Below are 22713 nucleotides of genomic sequence, written 5' to 3'. Positions count from 1 at the left end.
TAGGTACTTAACCAGGACAATCACAAGCCATACTAAACTCAAGTAAAATACCACTCAGATGTAATCGCAAGTAGGAGGTAGTCACCTCATAACAAGTTAATAAAGAAAAAAATAAATCTTTAGGCTTCGTCCTAATATAACGCGATTACGCGATCATCGCGCCGCGCAGGTATCGCGATGAAAATATCGCCTGCTCACGCCTTAAGGTGACGCTGTACGCTCGACCGAAATTGTCAGCGCACGTGGGTAACCCGTTAGCTTTCACCTAACATTGTATAATAATAATAAAATAATAAAATTTATTTATTTAAAATCCTAAATTTTAACAATATATGCCCTTTACAATGTTACGTAGTCATTAATTACTAAGGACGTATGAATGGGCCGTGTACTATTGAATACTGTATTACAGTGGGTTGCCTTCTCCATTCCTAAAAACTTAAATAAATGTTACCTATTACAATTTGGTGCGCTAAGGTCGGACATGTTATACCATTGTCTATTACAAGTGATAGTGGTGTGCATGTATGCGAGTGTGTGTGTGTGCGTGTGTGTGGGCGTGTATGTGTGTGTGGGCGTGTATGTGTGTGTGTGTATTATTTGTTGTTTATATTAGCTAATTTGTTTCAATCATATTATTTTAATCAGAAGATCTGCATCCTCATTGTATGAGACTCACCTTTCTCATACAATGTATGTAAGGTATGATGATTTTCATTGAATCTAGATAATGGCAAGACAAACGGATATAATACTTAGTTTTGGGCGTAAAATATCAAATAATGTAGTAGGTAATTACCCTCCTACGTTTATATGAAGACAGCACCTCCCAATTGCGCCCTCTTAATAGAACGCGAAATACAGTAGGTATGTTTAATCGCGCGTTCGTTCAAGTAATATTCGCGCGAACTTGCCATAATCGCGCATTTGCGTTGTATTAGGACGACGCCTTAAAGGGATTTAGCGAAAGAAATATTAGCCGAAGCCGTGCAAGTTCAAAGTCAGAGGGAATTTTCCACTCAGTGTACAGTGACTTGGTTTATTAACACGTATTCAATAGCATCGCAAAGTGTAAAAAACGGAATTATAATAATAGTACTTCAAATTAAAAAAGAAGGTTTTGTATGTGAGATAAAAAGATGAAAATTAATAAAAGTGCCATGGTTTAACATCGACCTCAAATAAAAGACGTAAACATAATAATAAACGCATATTAAACTTGTTTAAATTAACCCAATGTAAAAGCGTCAAAAAAGACAATCTGTTAGGGAAAATCTAAAGAAACACCTAAGTAGGAACCTAAAATGACCTGACACAAACATGAGTGTTTATTGACAACACGTAAAATGTGGAATCTGGTGAAAATAATATAAATCTCAAGATTTTACTCGAAATCGAAGGGAATTCGTGAATGTTATTTATCTTAAATAATTATCTAAAAGGAAAAGGTGACTGACTGACTGACTTATCTATCAACGCACAGCTGAAACTACTGGACGTATCGGGCTGAAATTTGGCATGCAGATAGCTATTATGACGTAGGCATCCGCTAAGAAGGGATTTTCTAAAAATTCAACCCCTAAGGGAGTAAAATAAGGCGTTGAAATGTATGTATTCCACGCGGACGAAGTCGCGAGAATTAACTAGTTACGTAATAAATATAACAGAACACACTTTCGTTCCAAATCAAATTACCGTAGGTACTTACATGAAATACTTAATCTATGACCAGTACCTAAAATATAATTTATAGTACTAGCCGAGGCCCGCGACTTCGTCCGCGTGGATTTAAGTTTTTAAAAATCCCGTGGGAACTCATTGATTTTCCGGGATAAAAAGTATGTACTTGCCCGGAATGCAAGCTATATCTGTACGAAATTTCATCAAAATCGGTTTAACGGATGGGCCGTGAAAAGCTAGCAGACAGACAGACAGACAGACAGACAGACAGACACACTTTCGCATTTATAATATTACAGTTATGGATAAAGTCCGGATAAAATCATATCAAGTGTTTATAAAAGCTATAGTTAGTTTAAACAATAGATAAATTAATCAAAACTAAAATTCAAACAAACATGCGTCATATATTCAAAAAATGTCGACCAATGAAAATGAACTTCTTCATGATATCAGTGATACTATTCTCTATGTATCTCTTCGTATCATATTCGTTGATACAGAAACTGATTAGCAAATCAACCAATCACAAGATCCAAGTCCATAACACTGCAGTGAACTTGCCAAATGTTGTGATGCATCTGGATTTGAAGGGATCCCCACCAAAACTTGGTTACCTGAAGAGTCTGCTGCCTCAACTTCATGAGCTGGGAGTGACTGGTTTCTTAATCGAATATGAGGATATCTTTCCATATGAAGGTGTATTGGCCAATTTGAGAGCGAGCAACGCTTACAGAAAATCTGAGGTAAGTACACCATATTTTTAGGGTTTCGTACCTCAAAAGGAAAAAGGGAACCCTTATAGCATCACTTTGTTGTCTGTCTGTCTGTCGGTCTGTCAAGAAACCTTACAGGGTACTTCCCGTTGACCTAGAATCATGAAATTTGGCAGGTAGGTAGGTCTTTTAGCAGACATAAGGGGAAAAATCTGAAAACCGTGAATTTAGGGTTACATCATACAAAAAGAATTAAATTGTGGTCATGAACTAACAATTAGTATTTTCAATTTTCGAAGTAAGATAACTATATCAAGTGGGGTATCATATGAAAGGGCTTTACCTGTGCATTCTAAAACAGATTTTTATTTATTTTTATGCGTCATAGTTTTTGAATTATCGTGCAAAATGTCGAGAAAATACGACTGTAGTAATGAACCCTCAGTGCGGCGGGCTATGCCCTAATAAACCCTTTCCATTTATAGAAGAAACCTGTACCTACTCTGTAGTAGGCAGGCGATGATATTTTTTTGCTTTTTCAGTTGCAGATTTTCCTAAAGATGGTCGCAAATTTGGGTTTTGACGTAATTCCTCTGATCCAAACATTTGGTCACATGGAACATGTCTTGAAGATTAAAGAGTTTAAACATTTGAGGGAAGTGCCACTTCATTCTAATGTGATCTGCCCGAGCAAATCTGAAAGTCAAATCCTGATCATGAATATGCTAAAACAGGTACTTACTGGATATTTCAGTTTTCAAAAATAAATTTGATCAAAGGCTTTTGTACATGGAAACAATTTTACGCGTAGTCAATAGTGCTGCAAATTACATTGCGAGTTTCTGCAAAATCACATTATTCATAACTAGCTGATGCCCGCAACTTTTACTATCAGTCAGTGAAGCAGCAATGTAGAACCAACCAATCTTCAATTCGCCAATTCAGTGTTAGACACTGAATTAGCGAATCTCCCCGCAGATCTTCAACTAATCCATGCAAAAATAATTACGTCGTGCTCATAGACGTAAAAATAATCTCTGTTGCGGTGTACTTTAGGGATGGGTATTGATGTTTTGTTTTATTGTTTACTTTTCAGGTCATAAAATTCCATCAAAATATTTTCCCGTTAAATTATTTCCACATTGGATCCGATGAAGTGTACCACATAAACAAATGCAAGCAATGTCTGCAACGTAATCAAACTAACGCGTAAGTAAATTATTTTATTCAAAACAGACGGAACACACAGACCAGACAGAATACAAATTAATCAATCTTACTCGTAAATATTTCTGACTAGCGACCACCCGCGGTATCGCTTTGGTGGGAATTTTAAAATCTTAGTTTTTTAAATTCAGATATAAGTTAGCCCTTAACTGCAATCTCACCTGGTGGTAAGTGATGATGCGATCTAAGATGGATGCGGGCTAACCTGAAAGTGGTATAGCAGTTTTTATTAAACCCATGCCCATTTGATTACGGCATCGTACCGGAACGCTAAATCGCTCAGTGGCACGGCTTTGCCGGTAGGGTGGTCATAAGGTCAAAGACCTACATACCAGTCCAGACCAGAAATTTGGAAATTATTAAATTTCAAACCTCTGCCTGCCGGGAATCGAACCCGCGACCTACCAGTAACAAGACCACAGCGCTTACCACTACGCCAGGGATGTCGTCAAATTTTCCTGTAATTTTCGGCTTTCGGACAGATTTGGAAATTAAAAAAAATATATATATGGTAAGTATACGGTACCTATACAGATGGAAAGATAAGCAGACATAAAGACAGACGGAGAAACAATGTACAAAATCACCGTGTATAATATACAATTTATACAATACAATTTATTTATACAATCTGAGATTTTGCTTTCTCTATCAATATAAATAAAATTCATTTTTAACTTTTCAGAACTATATTTTTAAATCACGTGAAATTTATAACGGACTTCGTAAAGAAAATAAGCCCGCAAACTACAGTGCTAATGTGGGAGGACATGCTACGAAGTATGTCGATGCCTGACTGGGGGATTGTAAAGAATTTGAGGATAGAACCAGTTTATTGGAACTACCAGCCGAGATTGAAGGTATCGCATGTAGCTTTGAACATGTATCATAAGAAATTCGATAATATATGGATAGCATCGGCGTTCAAAGGTGCTGATGGTATGAATGCAACGGTACCAAATATAAAGAAACGGTTATCGAACCATTTGAGTTGGATGGAACTTATCCAGAACTACAAATTCGGTGGTGAACAAAACATCTATAATTTCAAAGGGATTATTTTGACAGGATGGTCGCGATACTTCCATGCTGCACCTCCATGTGAGCTGTTACCCGTTTCACTACCAAGTTTGTTTCTCAATTTAATGATGATACAATATTTCAAGCGTGGCAACGATTGGATTGAATCCGACAATCTTAGCGACTTTTTCAACAAAAATTTGAATGATGACTTCACTCGTTTACTACATTGTGGTGATTCTATCGAAATTGATTACTTTGATATTAATCAATGCTATTTTGATGGTATCGATCTGTATAAAACTCTTAATCACTGTGACATGTTTGTAAATTATATTTCAACAAATGTTAAAGACATTCTGCAAAAAAGTACAGTTTTCAACAGTAAAGATATCGGTACAGATGATCAACATATCAAATGGAGTAGAAAGACTCTTGCTGAGTTAGTAGCTTTAGAAGGTACGATGGTTAAACAATTATCTCGCTACTATAATAAGCATTTTGTCGCTGAATATGTGAACCATAAGTTGATATCTTCAAAACAGATGATGTATAAGTTATTCGAGAACGAAAATTACATGAATTCAACAGCTAAATCTCTATGGGTGATACGAGGGAAGAGGTGAATTAACAAACAAATAAACATATATCAGTTTAATGACAACTTTTTCATTGTCTAGTAAAAATGGATTTTTTCTAAGCCGATCTGAATCAATAAAGAATGTACCAAGAAGTTATAAGACTCACATATTATTATTTATTTTTCTAACATTTATATAGTATTTAAAGGCTTATAGTACCTAATAATGCTTAATAGAAGAATTACTTACACTAAAATGGCGAATGATAAAACATTTTTTAAATGTACTATGTTAGATAAATTCAACTTTTTAATAATTTATGTTTTTTTAGATATCCCGTACCTACTCTTTGATTTTCTGAGACCGAAAGTAGCCTATTTCCTTTCTTGAGATGTGTGCTATCTCTGTACCAAATTCTGTCAAAATCGGTGTAATGGACGAGTCGTCAAAAGCTAGCAGACCGACAGACAGACACACTTTCACATTTATAAAATAAATAATATATCGGTCGCCTACGTTAGGAGCAACTCAACCAATGTTCCTACCTACGAATCTAATTAATAGTTTAAGAGTTAAAAGGCACACGCACATATTATGGTAGTGGATTCAACGATGCAACCACACTATTATAATGTGAACCAGGCTTAAAACTGTCAAGATAATATAAACAACGTGAAAGTCAAAATGAAAATACGTAATCACATTCCAAGAGCGCACGTTTTCTCAATATTAATGGGATTTTCTCTCTTTGTGATTACGAAAAGCTCTTATCCTATTACAGGAATAACGGTTTTTATTGTTCATGTAGAATAGAATAGAATAAGGGAAATTTCTGTAACATGGTAACTACTAACTACACAATTTTCTTGTAAAAAGGATAAAATCTTGTTGTACCTAGCTTTTTGCTTTTGTATCACTTTGTTATAGACAAAGGCACGGCTAATATAAAATTCAAAGGAACAGTTCCGATAAATTCCGTGGCGCCACCCGAATTGGGGATCTGTAGGGCGATTGTCTAAAACCTGCATAAATCATTATTACAATCTCAATTGTTCTGATTGGCTGAATTTGTGCGATTCTTGTTGCAACAATGCATTGTGGCCAATAGTGAGCGAGCATTAACCAATCAGAGATGATTGCGATCGTGACATTGTAGCTGTCAAACAACCGCGGTAGGGCCACTGGCTCAAAATCAGCACTGGCGCTATATTATGTTTTTGTATACCTATGTGCAAGGCGGACATTATGCTGAGTTGGGACTTTTTTAGCTAAACTTGGAGTAGGTAGGTCTTATATCACAAGTAAAGGAATAAATCCCTACCAAATTTCATGATTCTAGGTCAACGAGAAGTACCCTATAGGTGTTCGTGACAGACACAACGAACAGTCGGGCAGATAGACATACATAATATTATAGGCAGCGGAAAAGTGATCCTATAAGGGTTCCTTTTTTCCTTTTGAGGTACGGAACCCTAAACATCGAACGCCCTTGCAGACAATGAACACAGGAAAATGTGTTGTTGCAATTTTATCAGTGCTCAAAAATAAATGATCACATTTTAACAACAATAGCTTCATTTTAATTTGATGAAAGTGCTGCGGGGCGCAATTTCCCCGTAATGTCGGAGTGTAATCAATCAATGTGTAATACTGTGCTGCGAACAAAACGAGCTGTTCAAGCTACACGAATAAAATCAAATATGTATTTTCTTACTTTTTATTTTTTTAGCCAGCCGCTGTTGGTGATATAATATTTATAAGAGTTTCTTCGATGTGCTTGATGCGAATTTTCATATGTCATATTGAAAAATGCGTCAGTAATCCATACTTCCCATAGATATAGATCTAAGATACTTCCATATACTAGCTTGTGCTCGCGGCTTCGTCCGCGTGGACTACGCAAATTTCAAACCTCTATTTCACCCTCTTAGGGGTTGAATTTTTAAAAATCCTTTCTTAGCGGACGCCTACGTCATAATAGCTATCTGCATGCCAAATTTCAGCCCGATCCGACCAGTAGTTTGAGCTGTGCGTTGAAAGATAAGTCAGACAGATCAGCAGATAGCTATTATGACGTAGGCATTCGATAAGAAAGGACTTTTGCAAATTTAACCCCTCTAAGCGGGTGAAATAGGGGTTTTAAAATTTGTATTGTCCATGCGGACAAGCTGTGATAGCCTAGTGGTTAGGACATCCGCCTTCTAATCGGAGGTCGGGGTTCGATCCCGGGTACGCACCTTTAACTTTTCAGAGTTATGTGCGTTTTTATTAATTAAATATCACTTGCTTTAAGGGTGAAGGAAAACATCCTGAGGAAACCTGCATGCGTGAGAGTTCTCCATAATGTTCTCAAAGGTGTGTGAAGTCTACCAATCCGCACATGGCCAGCGTGGTAGACTATGGCCAAAACCCTTCTCACTCTGAGAGGAGACCCGCCCCCCAATTGTGTAAGAATAACCATTTCATGGCTATCGCAATCGTCAAAAAATTCTGCCCTTTGATTGGTTGATTCGCTGTTTACATTTTTTCACAGCCAATCAAAGGGCAGAATTCTTGACGATTGCGATAGCCATGAAATGGTTATTCTTACACAATTGGGGGGCCGTGCATTGTAGTGAGCCGGTGATGGGTTGAACATGATGATGATGATGCGGACAAAGTCGCGAGCATAAGCTAGTTTGCTATAAAGCCTGAGTGTGAATGTGTAAATACTGTGTACGTAAAGGTGCCCCCATCGAGGCAACTGCAATGATATAAAAAGAGCCGTTCAAATACAGGTAAAATGTATTTCCTTTAAACAGGTTGATTGCACACGTGACTTTTTAAAAACTAACACGACGCACTACTTAGGGCGCTTGTGCTTCGTTTTCGCGATTTGTGAAAATACGATTCGAAGTTACCGTCATACAAAACGTGCGTAGTACTTACGTACGCTTGTGTACTTATTCGATTCGTGATTTGACGGATCCGTCAAAATCTGGAAACGAATCGAATACGAATGAGTGGAGAAATACCCTTATCCGTCCAAATTTGCATGCTGTATTCGCTTGTAAATGGAATTGTATGTTGGTCTAATACCTGTTGGCGCTGCGATGAAAGACAGCTGTATGTGTATAATAGTGTGTATATTTTTTATTAGCTGATTAATATACTTTTTCTGGTGTCACTACGCGTATTATTTCGGTTGCTTTCATACCTACGACTTAAATTATGTAAAAAAAATATGTGTATAATTCTGATGTTGACGTTCTAATAAAATAAAAATACAATTAAAATAAACCGTGTAAAGTTTTAAGCATCGACGTACATAGGCAAAAACAACGAAAATTGAAATGGTGGAGGTCTGGTAGGAGGCTGCAATCGTGGCTGAAGTCCTACCGGCAAAGCCGCTAGGCGATACCATTCCCGTACAATGCCGCGTGGATGCCACTAGCCAATCAAGGTCATAGGTTTAGTAAAACTGCCATTCCCCTTCCAACGGTTCTCTTCTGTCGCATGGTGCAACATGCAGCATGTGATAAGCACTACCCGCTCTTCCACTGCATGTATGCATGTATACATGCATGTATACATGCGTGTATACGTGCAGGAAAAGCAATCAAGCACCACCAACACGCAGCACCACAAAAATCTGCCAAAACACACTCGTCGCACTATTCACAGCGACACCGGAGCATCCTCAGGAAACGTAGACCTTACAATTAAATTAAACTTTTGGTTCATCGTAAGTATATCATGGACTTCCGCAAACTAACGCCTGCTTCTATGTAACACCTTTAAGGCTCGGTTGTTTCAAATCGTTTGTTATCGTTACATACATTCGTTAAAATGGTTTTCTTTGACAGTTTGTTCTATAACGCCATGGTTACGGTTACGTGTCTGTTAAAATTTGCAGCAATGTCGCTACGTCGTTAAAATGACCTTGAATGATATTTCGTTTTTAAGTTGAATGGGTCCGTACCCAAAAAACGCATGTGTTCAACCGGCCTTACCTGAAATCTGATCCAGACAGTGTCGCTATAGCCCCAACAGGATTGCAGGGGCATAATTAAATTGTTCAAAGCTTTTGAGGCGAGCGGCATACGTCACTCCCATTAGCTTTAACGTGCTGCCTGGGGCGTACACGACGGCAATTTTTCTGTGAAATATAGGCAACGTTCTATGTACTACCACAGCGTAGATACATGCAGTGAGATCATGAGATGACGTTTTTAATATTTGGACGAGCCGACCACACAGTACAAAGGTAGGTGAACGACTGATTCACTACCTACTTAGTTTAAGTCTCATTTCATTTCAGTTTAACTTAAAAAACTTAGTAGGTAAGTGCCTCCTTAAATCTATCATTTCTGTTCTAATTTACTGTTCCTGGTATCTAGGCAAATTCCAGCTTAGATCTCATCGTTACTTTTTAAGCATGATTGTCGTCACGTTAACTTGTACCATGGATAATTTCTTTTATCCATAGTCCGGCTGACCGGACAACTGAACCGGACTACGGGTAAAAGATCGTCGCTTCTGCGGACCTCTGTTACGAAATTACAAATACTTATGCAAATATCTAAATATATAAAAGGAAAAAGTGACTGACTGACTGACTGACCTACTGATTGACTGACTGATCTATCAACGCACAGCTCAAACTACTGGACGGATCGGGCTCAAATTTGGCATGCAGATAGCTATTATGACGTAGGCATCTGCTACGAAAGAATTTTTGATAATTCAACTCCAAAGGGGGTGAAATAGGGGTTTGAAATTTGTGTAGTCCACGCGGACGCAGTCACGAGCATCTAGTCAAAAATAAAATTCAAAAATAGGTAAAACGTAAAAAATTTTATTTACACACATGGCAACAAACATCAATATAAATTATATATAATTTTTTATAAAATAAATAATAAACTTTATCACTTATAACGTTAGATACTTATTCCTACTAATCACACGATACCTATTACAACCGATAATTCAACTGCTTTATCTAGTGTTGGTGTCTTCTTCTACTATTTCTTTACTTCTTCTCTCTTCTGCCTCAGGTTTAGGTTTATGGACAGCGGGAACTTCAATAGGAGGTGGAGTCATTGGAACTAAGCTACCATCTTCTTCTGCTACCTTCAGACCAATAGTAGCCCCAAGTTTTGCACTGGCTTGTTTAAAAGTATCAGATAATTTCACTTGGACAACATTAATGCACATAGATGTGAGCGCAAGACCAAATACTAAATACAAAATGGATGCCATCATGAACATTGGATGATCAGGGACCATGTCTCCTAAACCAATGGTCGACATTGATATGAAGACGAAATAGAAAGATTCAAAGAAGTTCCAAGACTCCCAAAAATTGTAGCCTACAGCGCCAATGATTATGTAAAATACTAGAATAATTATAGCTACAGATATTGGTAGATTGAATTCGTCATCTATTTCGAAAACTGATGGGGCTGGGGTTTCTGGTTCTGTTTCATTTTCGAAGTCTCTTGGAAGAGTACCAGGTTTTGGTGGTAAAGGTGGCGGCACGTCACTGGATTTCCTCTGTAGAGGTGGAGGTTTATCGCCATCAGGCCTCGGTCTTCCTTCTATATCTTCCTCAGTAAATATCTGAGAAGGCCGGCGCACGACGTCGTAGAACGTATTCAGACCCTTCATTACTTCCTGAAATAGGAATCGTTCCACATTACTTATCTTGAAAAAGAAAAATTTTGTCTACAACAAGTATAAAGGGCTACCGCACACACCGGTCAAGAGTGACACGGACTCGCACACAAAAGGTTCCGTAACATCGTATCTACAAGAAATAACACTTTTTTTGGTGATGCAACCACAATATCACCGTTTTTGGATTTTTCCCTTTATTTGTGCTATAAGACATTGCTACCTGCTAAATTTCATGATTTTAGAATCTAGATCAACGGGAAGTAACCCAAGGTTTTAATTCCCTTGACGGGTCTTAACTCGCACGACAAACAGACACCACGCCATTGTATGGCAGATTGTGATATGTACCTACTTAATAATCTATGTAACATCTCTCTTATACTTACAATCATGCAATAAATGAATAAATCTAAAATCTAATCAGACAGATAACGCAGTGATCCTATAATGGTTCCTTTTTTCTCTGGAGATGCGTAACCCTAAAAATACTATAGTGTACAAAAACATAATATGGCTCGAGGCGGAACCATTATTCATTCCTGACTAAAAGGGCACGGAGCGCTTTGTTTCGTCTGTAAAAGGAGTAATTTGAAACATTTCCTGGGAACAAGATCAGGCGAATTTTCTCTAATAACGTATAGTAACATAAATGTTGAATTAAGTTATGAATATAGCCAATATTGAAACTTAAAATCGTTTTAGTAGATTCCTTGAAGACTCTTCTATAAAGTTTCTATAATAGCTAATTAAGTTTCAGTATTATTAAAGATTTAAAACATAGGAACCTACTTGTAACAATAGTTTATGACTTACTTAAATACCTTGACTAGTATGAACGTTGTGCCTACTTAATTTTGGGTGCAAATTCATTTTTGTTTGCAAACTGAAATGCATAAAAGCGCATTGATCATCTTTATCTTTATAAATGGATCTAGAAACTGGAGAGATTTTAGTAGTAATTTTCCACTTTAACAAAGATTATTAAAATTGTACCCTATATTGGTTTTTATTACCTTTACGGGCTTTGACACAGACACGACAGACAGACAGATAGACAACCAAGTGATCCTATAAGGTTCCTTTTACCTCTTGAGGTATGGCACCCTAAAAAGGGTTTACAGAAATTCTACTAGTAGACTAAAAATTGGACACTGCTTCTGACCTTCTAAAATCAACTAGTATTGGACAAAAAAGATCTGATAGAAAGCTCTCACCTATGTTAGCTCATTTAACTTTGCAAAACTAATACGATATTAAATACCTGCATAGGTGCTGTTCTTCTAACTCGTTTGCAACTTCGTGTATAGTAGAAACGACGAATGAACGCCCAGAAGAACTTGATGATCCTAGTGAACAGCTTGCCGAAGTCAGCTAGCACTATCAAGAACAGCGGTATGCCGACAATAGCGTAAGCTATAGTAGCCACCCGACCGTAGGTTGTTTTTGGAGCTATATGACCGTAACCTGGAATTTAGAAGATCTAGCATAAATTAATCAATATAGGTAAGCATTCTTTATCAATGATACTCAATCTACAGAGTACACAATCTTTAAACGAAACTAAAATAACAGGTCTAAAACTACTGGTATTATTTTCCAAAAAAAACAATTTAAAAGGCATAACACTAAATTTAGATCAGTCAATTTGGTTTAATTGATGAATTTCTAAAAAGAAATTCATAGACACTGGGAAAATTAGAACCAGAGGGACATAAAAACAACTTATTATGCAAATGAGATTTTGGTCGTTTAATTTATGGAATCAAAATGTGAAATTTATAGTGAAAATGAAAGACAATACTTTAATACTTCAAAAATAATTTAATAGAATATTATTTTGGTTAGGTTAGTACATAATATAGGTTCAAAAAATATAGTTGCAGTTAATGTAGAGTGAGTTTTTACATTGAGTACCTAAATAGATGCATTGGGTTAAAAAGGATCTGACATTTAATAAACTGTTGTAATTTATTGTATGAGCAGCAACAATGATAGTCTCATAATCATTGATAAGTGATAACACAAAATATACTACAATAATGAACACAATTTACAAAAAAAGACAGAATATCAACAACTTTTCTAAAATATGAGTTTTTCAGACTGAGTTCTTATTCTTATATCATAACAAAAATATCTTACCAATAGTCGTCACCAATGTCATACAATAGACAAACGAATTCATGAAGTTCCAAGATCTCTGCCCACTATAAGATGTTACGCCAGCTTCATGCGCTGTATGCAATTGATTCTCGAACTCATACAGTTTGTTTCTTGCTAGAGACTTCCAATCTTCCTCCCTGAGGTAATGACTCCCACGCCAAAGACTTTCAATAAAATCTCTTTTCACATTTCTTGTACTACACTTATAAGCATTCTCAAAAGATCCTTCTAAAGCTTTAAACATTATCCCACCTAGACCACACATTATAACCATCAGAAATAGATCACAAAAACATCTATTTCTAAGATATGTTATCTTATCGTATTCTGTTTTATATTCTTGCTTAAATTCTTGCCAGTTTGCGATCAATTTCCATCGTGATCGTGTTATACGTTTAGCTTTAATATCCTTTTCTTTTTCTGGCTTTTTATCCGCACTTTCTTTATTAACTCTCTTTGATAAACTTTTACCTGCAACTGATCGTTTTCTAAGCACAGACTTTGGTTCAATTTCTGTTTTTTGGTCAAATTCTTCAGTTGAAATTTTGTCACTCTCATTTCTGCTTTCTCTTTTTCTTAACAGATTGAGTTTACGAGTTAATTCAGCTGATCGTTCAAGTAAATCGAATTCGTACTCATTTTCACTCGGTGAAGTAGAATAACAGCTAGATGTGTACTCAGATTGGCTTGCCTCAACATATCCCGAACTATGTCTGCTATGCCTTTCATGCTCTAGATTAATAATTTTGGACTTTTCCAAACCAGATAAAATTTCTTTATCGCTAATAATTTGTATAGTTTTTGGACAGGATATACCTCTTGTGTGTCGCAAATTAACTGGCGTTTTATTGGGAGTTTGTAAAGTTCTAGTGTGTTGTTTATATTCAGTTGGTAGTCGTGGATCATCTTTAGGTATCGACAAACTCCGAGCTCTAGCCTTTTGCAATAACTCTATTATTTCCCGACTAGTTTCACTCATTCCTGTTCCTGTTTTATCAAGCCCTCTTGTATCTTCAATTCTTTGAGCAGAATGAGATCTATTTTCTCTTGGGGATCTATTTTTCTTGAACCGTCGCGGTGTTGGTACAATCTTGCGCCGAGTTTCACCAGAATTGGCATCTTGTTGAGTCATTTGGTCTTCACTCATTTCACTTTCGCTAGTTTTACTCTGGAAATATTATTATGAATAACTTTAATTAGTGTATCTTCATTATTTATGTTAAATGTTTGTAATTACATATTTTGTGTTCGTTAACGTTTTAGGGAGCCAATTGGAAATACAATCCTATTATTAAAAGAATTATGATAATCACAAACAACTTTAAATAGAAACTGACCACGAATCTTGATGATGATTTGCTTCTTGCTGGCTTTACCGGTGGCACTTTAGTTTGTGTTTCGGTTGTTGATTTAGGGACCCCTTGTTTTACAACGACTGGTTTAGTGTCAGATTTTCTGCTCGGAGTTCTCACAACTCTTTCTCTTACTTCGACGACTGGTTTTTGATCTTGTGGAAGTTTTTTACTTGGAGTTCGTTCAACTTGTATTACTTTAGTTACAAGCTCTCCAGGTGCAGGTGTAGGTTCTGATTTGCTTACTTTCTTTACCTCTTTTTCTGTGATGATGGGTTCCTCTTTCTTAACAGGTTTAATTGTTTTCGGTTTATCGCTGGTTTCTTTTTTAATTTCATCGGGATAAACCATTTCCTCTAACTTCTTTGCAGGTGCCGGTAAATTTTGTGGAGATTCTTTTTTTGTAGGAGATACTGGAGGCGATAAAGAACTTCTATTCTCTTGTTTTTCTTGAGGTTCTATTGTTATGGAATTTCTTCGATTAGGACCATCATCTTTAGAACTTATGGAATAATTAGTACTTAACAATTTATTTTCAGGATCAATAAAACTTCCTTTTCGTTGCAAATTACATATATCTTCTTTACCGGGTAGTGCAAAAGGTGAAATACTCCTTCGCCTTCGTTCGTTGGCTGCTTGTGCTCTAGCCTCTAAAATTTCATCTGTGTCTAAATCATACACAGGGTCTTTGGCATTAGCTTGTTCTTGAACTAAACGTTTCATTTCTTCATATGTGTTGTCGGCTTCAATTTCCCTTGACGTTCGTTGTGGTTGGTTTTCTTCATCATCAGATGTAGTGTCTTCATAGGGAATGTTAGCCCTGCCTGGTTCAGGAGTTTTTTCACGTTGTCTCGGGTTCTGGCTTCGATTTTTTGATAAATTCCGTCTCTTTCTAATAGACATCTGATGCTGATACGATTCGTTTTCCATATCGTCACGTTTATTTTTGATCGGTGGAAGTGTTGTTTCGGATTCTCTTCGTTCAGGAACTTTTATTGATACAACAAAATTAGAATCACTTTCTTCGTCACTCATCCTGGAAATATGAAAAAAACACTTCTTTTATAAATTGTTCAATTATAATCAGAACTTCACAGCACAACGAAGCAAACTGAATAGATAATAGTGCACATCATAGTATTACAACTGCATATTTGGCAATATGATGAGTATCACTTGCCAATAAAATTGGGTGTTGACATATAAGGCTGGGAACAAATTCAATACAATAGATAAAATGCACTCACCATCAAAAAAATTATCCTTTATCACATCCAGGTCACATTCTATTAAAAGAATCTATTTTCGGCATTTCGTCGCTTAGAACGTAAACAAACATTGCAAATTGAGACCCGATTTGTACTTTTTGGGCAATGAACTCTGTTTTAACACTATTTAAAGGAACTTTTAAGGATACTAGCTGAATATTTGAGTTTTGTTACGTATGAAATGAAAGTGAATTTTCTGTATAAACGTTTAGAATGTGTGGAGACCGAGCCGAAGTGCGCCAAGACGCCATGGCACTGTTCCAAAATTAAAACAACTACAGCTGCGTTTAGTAGGTAGGTACGTTTGCGTGGTTAAAAATATGAACTACAAAACCAGTTAGTCTTGACCTCTGCTAAGAAAGCTAATTGTTCAATTTTATCTCATTACAGAGGTCTTCAATATTGTTTTTATTGTATAGATTACTTACATTTGGATTTATTTACTTATATACATTTGTGATATAGCTATCTGTTTATGTAGGTAGTTATTTTTTTTTTTTGAGATAAAAAAAGAACTACCAGAAACACTATAATGAGTAGTAGTGTAAAAAGTTTATTCAAGTGGATTACAAAATTAACTTTATACTATAAATAGGTAATGTTAAAACAAAATGAAAACCCTGCAATTCTTCAAAGAAAAGGCTTCGTTTAATTTATCTGGCCTTAAACCTGTAGTGGGTATGTACAAAGGGTTGGACAAACACAACACGGTTCTAGAATGTGTAGGAATCATAAATAGTAATATTCCCCTGACCGAATTTCAGTCACAGCAGTCAATCTCAACAGAGACAACCATCCACATGATATCTAGATATGTAGGTATATATAAAAGGGAAGGTGACTGACTGATTGACTGAGTGATCTATCTACGCACAGCTCAAACTACTAGGCGGATCGGGCATGCAGATACATAGATATGACGTAAACATCCGCTAGGAAAGTATTTTTAAAAATTCAACCCCTAAAGGCGTAAAATAGGGATTTGAGATTTGTGTAGTCTATAAGCTAATGCACTACAACTATAGTATGGACAGGGCACACAGTTAATAAACCGATAGACGTTGAAGTCCCAAGGTGCTAGAATGACGACCTCGCACTTGAAAACGCAGCGTTTGCAGACCCCCCAAGCTATACTAGATTCAAGCGGCGCAAGAACACAGCATGTCGAGAACTTATGTCCAACAGTATAGTCTATAGGATGAGGATGGTGATGAAGCATTCGAAAATAACGCTGACGGGCGAGCTTTGATTAGTTACGCACTGTTTGTCAGCGCTGATGATCAGCGTAAGAAGAAAACTAGTCTAAACAAATCGTACGCGAGTATATTATGAACGATCAATGTGACGTACTGAGCCACCTGAGCCCGCCCCGCATCATTTCTGCCCAGATCTTTAAACCTGCATAGAGCTTTATAACGAATTGCGTCTTGTACCCGTGTGTGCTTAAAACAAAGAAATAAAGTTACTTCATTTTCTTTGAGAGCTTTATGCGAGTGCAGTAAAAAAAACTAACGATTGAACATTCTCTGTGCTTACTAAAATAAAAATAAAACACTTTCAGCTAACGCCTGGTAGTATTATGAATACAAATTATCGTTTAAATGCGAGTATTTAAAATTGCTCTGCGTATTATGCCAGGCGCTTTGAAATTTTTAAATCCCTTTTAAAAAGGATAAACGGAACCCATCCTCAAAAAGAAAAAGATGTGTCATTAATTATTTATAACCTATCTCTATGTTTATAACCCACCGTTGACCTACCTATTGTCACCACCCGATTCAAAAAAAGGAGGAGGTTCTCAATTCGACTGTATGTTTATTTTTTCTCTTCAACATCGATTATTCTTGTGAATCGCGTTTTAAAATCATAGCTCTTCACATTACTTTGGGCGCTTTGATATTTTTAAATTTTTGCCACGCGTATTAGCAATTTGCGGGACTTATATCATAAAAAAGGGATTTATTTACCTGTACATAATAAAACAGATTTTTATTTATTTTTGATTTATCGTGCAAAATATCGAAAAAATACGACTCTAGTACGGAACCCTCGGTGCGCGAGTCTGACTCGAACTTGACCGGTTTTTTTTTTTCAGGGGTTATGACATCCCCATTGACACTCTCTACAGAGCCTCTAATGGGGATTTGTGAACTCTTTTTCCACAAATCCTTGCTTTAAAATAAAATAGAAACTACGCACACAATATTTAAAAAAAAAAGTATCCCGAAGCCTATTTCTGAATAATAATAAAAAAGAAACAGGATATTTTTTATCATCACAGCGAGTAGAAGGAATCCGATGATTGAACAAGAGTCGAATTTTAAAATACCACCTTATTGAGAGCAAAAATAGCACCCGAGGGGACATTTTTAAATTAAATAATATAACCCAGACAGGGAAAAAAGTCAATCTTTTGTTTGTTTTGAACTACGTGACTCCAGGCTAAATTATACTGGCTTCCCACGGTGCGTGATTAGGTCGATTAGGACGTCCGCCTTCTAGTAAGAGGCCGGGGGTTCGATCCGGAGCACGTACCTCTAACTTTTCGAAGTTATGTGCGTTTTAAGTAATTAAATATCACTTGCATTGAGATTGAAGGAACACATCGTGAGGAAACCAGCATGCCTGAGAGTTCTCCATAATGTTCTCAAAGGTGTGTGAAGTCTTCCAACCTGCACATGGCCAGCGTGGTAGACTATGGCGAAAACCCTTCTCACTCTGAGAGGAGACCCGTGTTCTGTAGTGAGCTGGCGATGGGTTGATCATGATGATGATGACGACGGCCGACGACCACGGACAGCCACGCGCCGCGCACAAGGCTCGGACGACAAAAACGACGTGGCAGTACCACGGACGATTTTCTTGGTTTTTTTTTCTATACAAGTTAGCCCTTGACTGCGATTTCATCTGGTGGTAAGCGATGATGCAGTCTAAGATGGAAGCGGGCAAACTTGGAAGAGGTATGGAAGTTTCACTAAACCTGTACCCTTGATCGATTTCTAGGCGGCATCGTACTGAAACGTTAAATCGCTTGATGGCATGGCTTTGCCAGTAGGGTGGTAACTAGCCACGGTCAAAGCTTTCCACCAGACCAGACCAGAAACAATTTAGAAATTATAAATTCCCAAATTGTCTCTGCAGGGAATCGAACCCGCGACCTCTACTTATAAGACCACAGCGATCATCACTGCGCCAGGGAGTTCGTCAAGAATCGTCGTCATGAGATACTCTTCCCGTGTTGCGTCGATGGCCGATGCAGCCTGGTCCGCATCCGTCCGCAATGTGACGCACCGTGGGAAGCCGGTATAATGAACAAAACAAGAGAATAGAGATAACTGAACGTCGAAACAATGTTGTTTCAGTATCAAAGTGGCATTTTGATACATTGTCCAGGTCCAATCCAATGTCCAATTCACAGACTACAGTGGTCCAATTTCATTGCATATTTGTGAAACAATGAATAAATGAATGATAGTTATCTGTATTCGTTTTTACTGCATTCGATTTCAAAAAACAAAGTTTATGAATTTACAAAGAACACATTGGTACTGATTCTGATCGCAACTTAGAGTATTCGCATCTTTGTCTTACGAATGTAATAAGAAGAGGACTGACGGACTTTATTTAATTTGAAACTGCCAAACTTCGTGACTTTAGGTAGTGTAAGTCCCGCAAATCGCTAATGCACGTGGCCGCCATTTTAGTGACGTTAGCACTAGACTGAAGTTTCGAGCTGAGGGTATATTTTTATTTCGGCTGACGTCATTTCGATGTTAATGAGAGATAGTTCCAGCGCAATAGCAATTTGCGGGCCTTATGGTAGGTACTAAGTTCAAAGAGCTGCATTGTAATATGGGCCTTTGAAAGTAGTTTCGATAGCTGCAAAGTGTCGCTACTAGATGGCATAAACAGTCGCTTCAGTACTGAGTAAACATACATATCACAAATTTCGTCACTGGCAGCAGGCGAGCCGTAGATTAGTGGTCAGAGCGTCGGGCGCGATCATAGGAGACGCGGGTTCGAATCCTACCGGTCCGCAAATTTTAATTTGTATTTAAAAATAATTTAGACTGCATCATCACTTACCACTAAGTGAGATTGTAGCCAAGCGCTAACTTGTAATCCGTGAAAAGCAAGCAGACAGACAGACAAACAGACACACTGTATGGATAAGTCTCAGCGCATTGCGCACATCAGTACCCTTATTATCAGTACCCTTATTATCAGTACCCTTATTATCAGTACCCTTATTATCAGTACCCTTATTATCAGTACCCTTATTATCAGTACCCTTATTATCAGTACCCTTATTATCAGTACCCTTATTATCAGTACCCTTATTATAAATGCGAAAGTGTGTTTGTTTGTTGGTCTATTGGTTTGTTGGTTTGTCCTTCAATCACGTCGCAACGGAACAACAGATTGCATGTGATTTTTGCAAGGGTATAGTCAAAGACCTGGAGAGTGACAAAGGCTACTTTTTATCCCGTGAAATCAGAGAGTTCCCACGGGATATTTAAAAAACCTAAATCCACGAGGACGAAATCGCGGGCATCCAGCTAGTCGAATATAAAAAACATAAGTAGGTAGGTACCTATGGTGGTATAAATGGTGCCAGCATAAAACATGGCGTTCCAGAATGTCCAGGTGTTCTTCTTCGTGTCGCGGTTGTTGACGTTCTTCTGGTACTCCATGAAGCTCTCCTCGTACTTCTCCAGGTCTTGCTCGATCAGGTCCAGGATATCTGGACTGCTCTGCACAGAAAATACAGTCATTGTAGAGTGAAGAAGTACCTAACACTATCAGACATCGAATTTTTCACATCATCATCATCATCTTGATCAACCCATTGCCGGCTCACTACAGAGCACGGGTCTCCTCTCAGAGTGAGAAGGATTTTGGCCATAGTCTACCACGCCTGGCCATGTGCGGATTGGTAGACTTCACACACCTTTGAGAACATTATGGAGAACTCTCAGGCATGCAGGTTTCCTCACGATGTTTTCCTTCACCGTTAAAGCAAGCAATTTTTCACATATTTATTAATATCTATCTAAAATCTAAATACTTACATAAAAGGAAAAGCTAGCTGACTGACTGACTGGTCTATTAACGCACAGCTGAAATTACTAGACGGATCGGGCTGAAATTTGGCATGCAGCTATAGCTATTATGATGTAGACATCCGCTAAGAATGGATTTTTGAAAATTCAATCCCAATAGGCGTACAAGAGGTTCGAAATTTTTGTGGTCCACGCGGACGAAGTCGCGGGAATAACTTAGTAATAAATAATATGCGATAAGTAAACTTTGTAATAATTATATTAGTTACCTACTGGATGATGCCCACGACTTCATCCAGGTGGATTTAGGTTTTTTGACAAATCCCGTGGGAACTCTTCGATTTTCCGGGATAAAAAGTGGCTTATGTCAATTTCCGGGACACAAGCTACCTCTGTACCTCATCAAAATCGATTAAACTGTTGGGCCACGAAAAGCTAGTAAACAGACAGACAGACGCACTTTCGCATTTATAATATTAGTAGGGATTAGGGAAGTAGAGATACCTCATCATCATCATCATCAACCGATAGACGTCCACTGCTGGACATAGGTCTCTTGTAGGGACTTCCACACGCCACGGTCTTGCGCCGCCTGGATCCAGCGGCTCCGTGCGACTCGTCTGATGTCGTCCGTCCACCTAGTGGGGAGTCTTCCAACGCTGCGTCTTCCGGTGCGAGGTCGCCATTCCAGCACCTTGGGACCCCAACGTCTATCGGTTGTACGAACTATGTGCCCTGCCCATTGCCACTTCAGCTTCGCAACCCGTTGAGCTATGTCGGTTACTCTAGTTCTCCTACAGATCTCCTCATTTCTGATTTGATCACGTAGAGAAACTCCAAGCATAGCTCTCTCCATCACCCGCTGAGTGACTCTGAGCTTTGCTTTTGAGGATATCTACTTACCTCTAAAGAGCTTTGATTCTTCAGCGCAATCTGTATTCGTGTCGCCACCTCCCTCCTCACATCAGTAAGATTTTTGTCATATTGGTCCTCATTAGAACCTGAAAATTAAAAAAATATCTATATCTAAATATATAAAAGGCAAAGGTGATTGACTGACTGACTGACTGACTGACTGACTGACTGACTGACTGATCTATCAACGCACAGCTCAAACTACTGGACGGATCGGGCTGAAATTTGGCATGCAGATAGCTATTATGACGTAGGCATCCGCTAAGAAAGGATTTTTGAAAATTCAACTCCTAAGGGGGTTAAATAGGGGTTTGAAATTTTGAAGTCCACGCGGACGAAGTCGCGAGCATAAGCTAGTACCCATTATGACGCTTAGTCGGCCTCAACGACCGAGACAGTGCTCTACAAATCTGCTGTCTCCTTCTAAAGATCGATGTTCATCACTTTTGGCCGCGTACTGTACTGCCATATTATATTACTATCTTATGCCCACGACTTCGTCCGCGTGGACTATAGGTATGAATTTCAACCCCCTATTTTACTTCCTTAGGGGTTGAATTTTCAAAAATCCCTTCTTAGCGGATGCCTACGTTATAATTAGCTATCTGCATGCTTAATTTAAGCCCAATCCGTCCAGTAGTTTGAGCTGTGCGTTGATAGATCAGTCAGTCAGTCAATCAGTAAGACAGTCACATATTCCTTTTATATAAATACTACTAGCCCGCAACTTCGTCCTCTTGGATTTAGGTTTTCAAAATCCCTTGGAAACCCTATGATTTTCCGGGATAAAAAGTAGCCTATGCCACTCTCCAGGTCTTTAACTATATCCATAGTCCATACAACCACGCCAGTCCGTTGGTCCGTTGCGGCGTGATTGAAGGGCCATAATAATAAACCTGAAGCTGTGATAGCCTAGCGGTTTTTACTTTTTATCCCGGAAAATCAGAGTTCCCGGGATAAAAAGTTTTTAAAAACGAGATTTTTAAAAAACCTAAATCTACGCGGACGAAGTCGTGGGCATCAGCTAGTGACTAATATTCCCCTTTCCTCTCCAACTAAGCTAATTA

At 37.9% G+C, this 22713-nt stretch overlaps 2 protein-coding genes across 12 annotated transcripts in view; one reads left to right on the top strand and one right to left on the bottom strand.

Moving 5' to 3' along the window:
- Positions 1 to 995: 995 nt before the first annotated feature.
- Positions 996 to 5391, top strand: LOC117993595 (hexosaminidase D-like). Of its 9 annotated transcripts, none has more exons than XM_069506896.1 (5): positions 996 to 1117; positions 1980 to 2426; positions 2939 to 3130; positions 3493 to 3605; positions 4309 to 5391. In XM_069506896.1, the coding sequence occupies exons 2-5, from the start codon at positions 2079 to 2081 to the stop codon at positions 5267 to 5269; spliced, it is 1614 nt and encodes a 537-aa protein (XP_069362997.1). In that variant the 5' UTR covers positions 996 to 1117; positions 1980 to 2078; the 3' UTR covers positions 5270 to 5391. The 9 variants fall into 9 exon arrangements, with proteins under 9 accessions (XP_069362997.1, XP_069363001.1, XP_069363004.1 ...); XM_069506900.1 differs by having other exon boundaries at positions 1022 to 1071; XM_069506903.1 differs by having other exon boundaries at positions 1023 to 1117; positions 2184 to 2426.
- Positions 5392 to 10045: 4654 nt separating this feature from the next.
- Positions 10046 to 22713, bottom strand: part of LOC117993747 (potassium channel subfamily K member 18) — a 31037-nt gene continuing 18369 nt past the window's right edge. Inside the window, exons 1-5 of one of the 3 annotated variants that reach the window (XM_069506837.1) lie at positions 15648 to 15922; positions 14386 to 15436; positions 13028 to 14216; positions 12147 to 12349; positions 10046 to 10882 (exon numbers count right to left, since the gene is read on the bottom strand). In XM_069506837.1, the coding sequence (XP_069362938.1) occupies positions 10205 to 10882; positions 12147 to 12349; positions 13028 to 14216; positions 14386 to 15435 (3120 nt within the window). In that variant the 5' untranslated portion in view covers position 15436; positions 15648 to 15922 and the 3' untranslated portion in view covers positions 10046 to 10204. Of the gene's footprint in view, positions 10883 to 12146; positions 12350 to 13027; positions 14217 to 14385; positions 15536 to 15647; positions 15923 to 20262; positions 20423 to 21634; positions 21733 to 22713 lie in introns of those variants that run through there. The other 2 variants (XM_069506838.1, XM_034981569.2) reach the window with 2 other exon arrangements.

This window comes from Maniola hyperantus, chromosome 24 (assembly GCF_902806685.2).
Source record: "Maniola hyperantus chromosome 24, iAphHyp1.2, whole genome shotgun sequence".
NCBI classification, from domain to species: Eukaryota; Metazoa; Arthropoda; class Insecta; order Lepidoptera; family Nymphalidae; genus Maniola; species Maniola hyperantus.
Note: the sequence above shows the minus strand (reverse complement) of the source record. Positions and strands in the feature narration are given on the sequence as shown.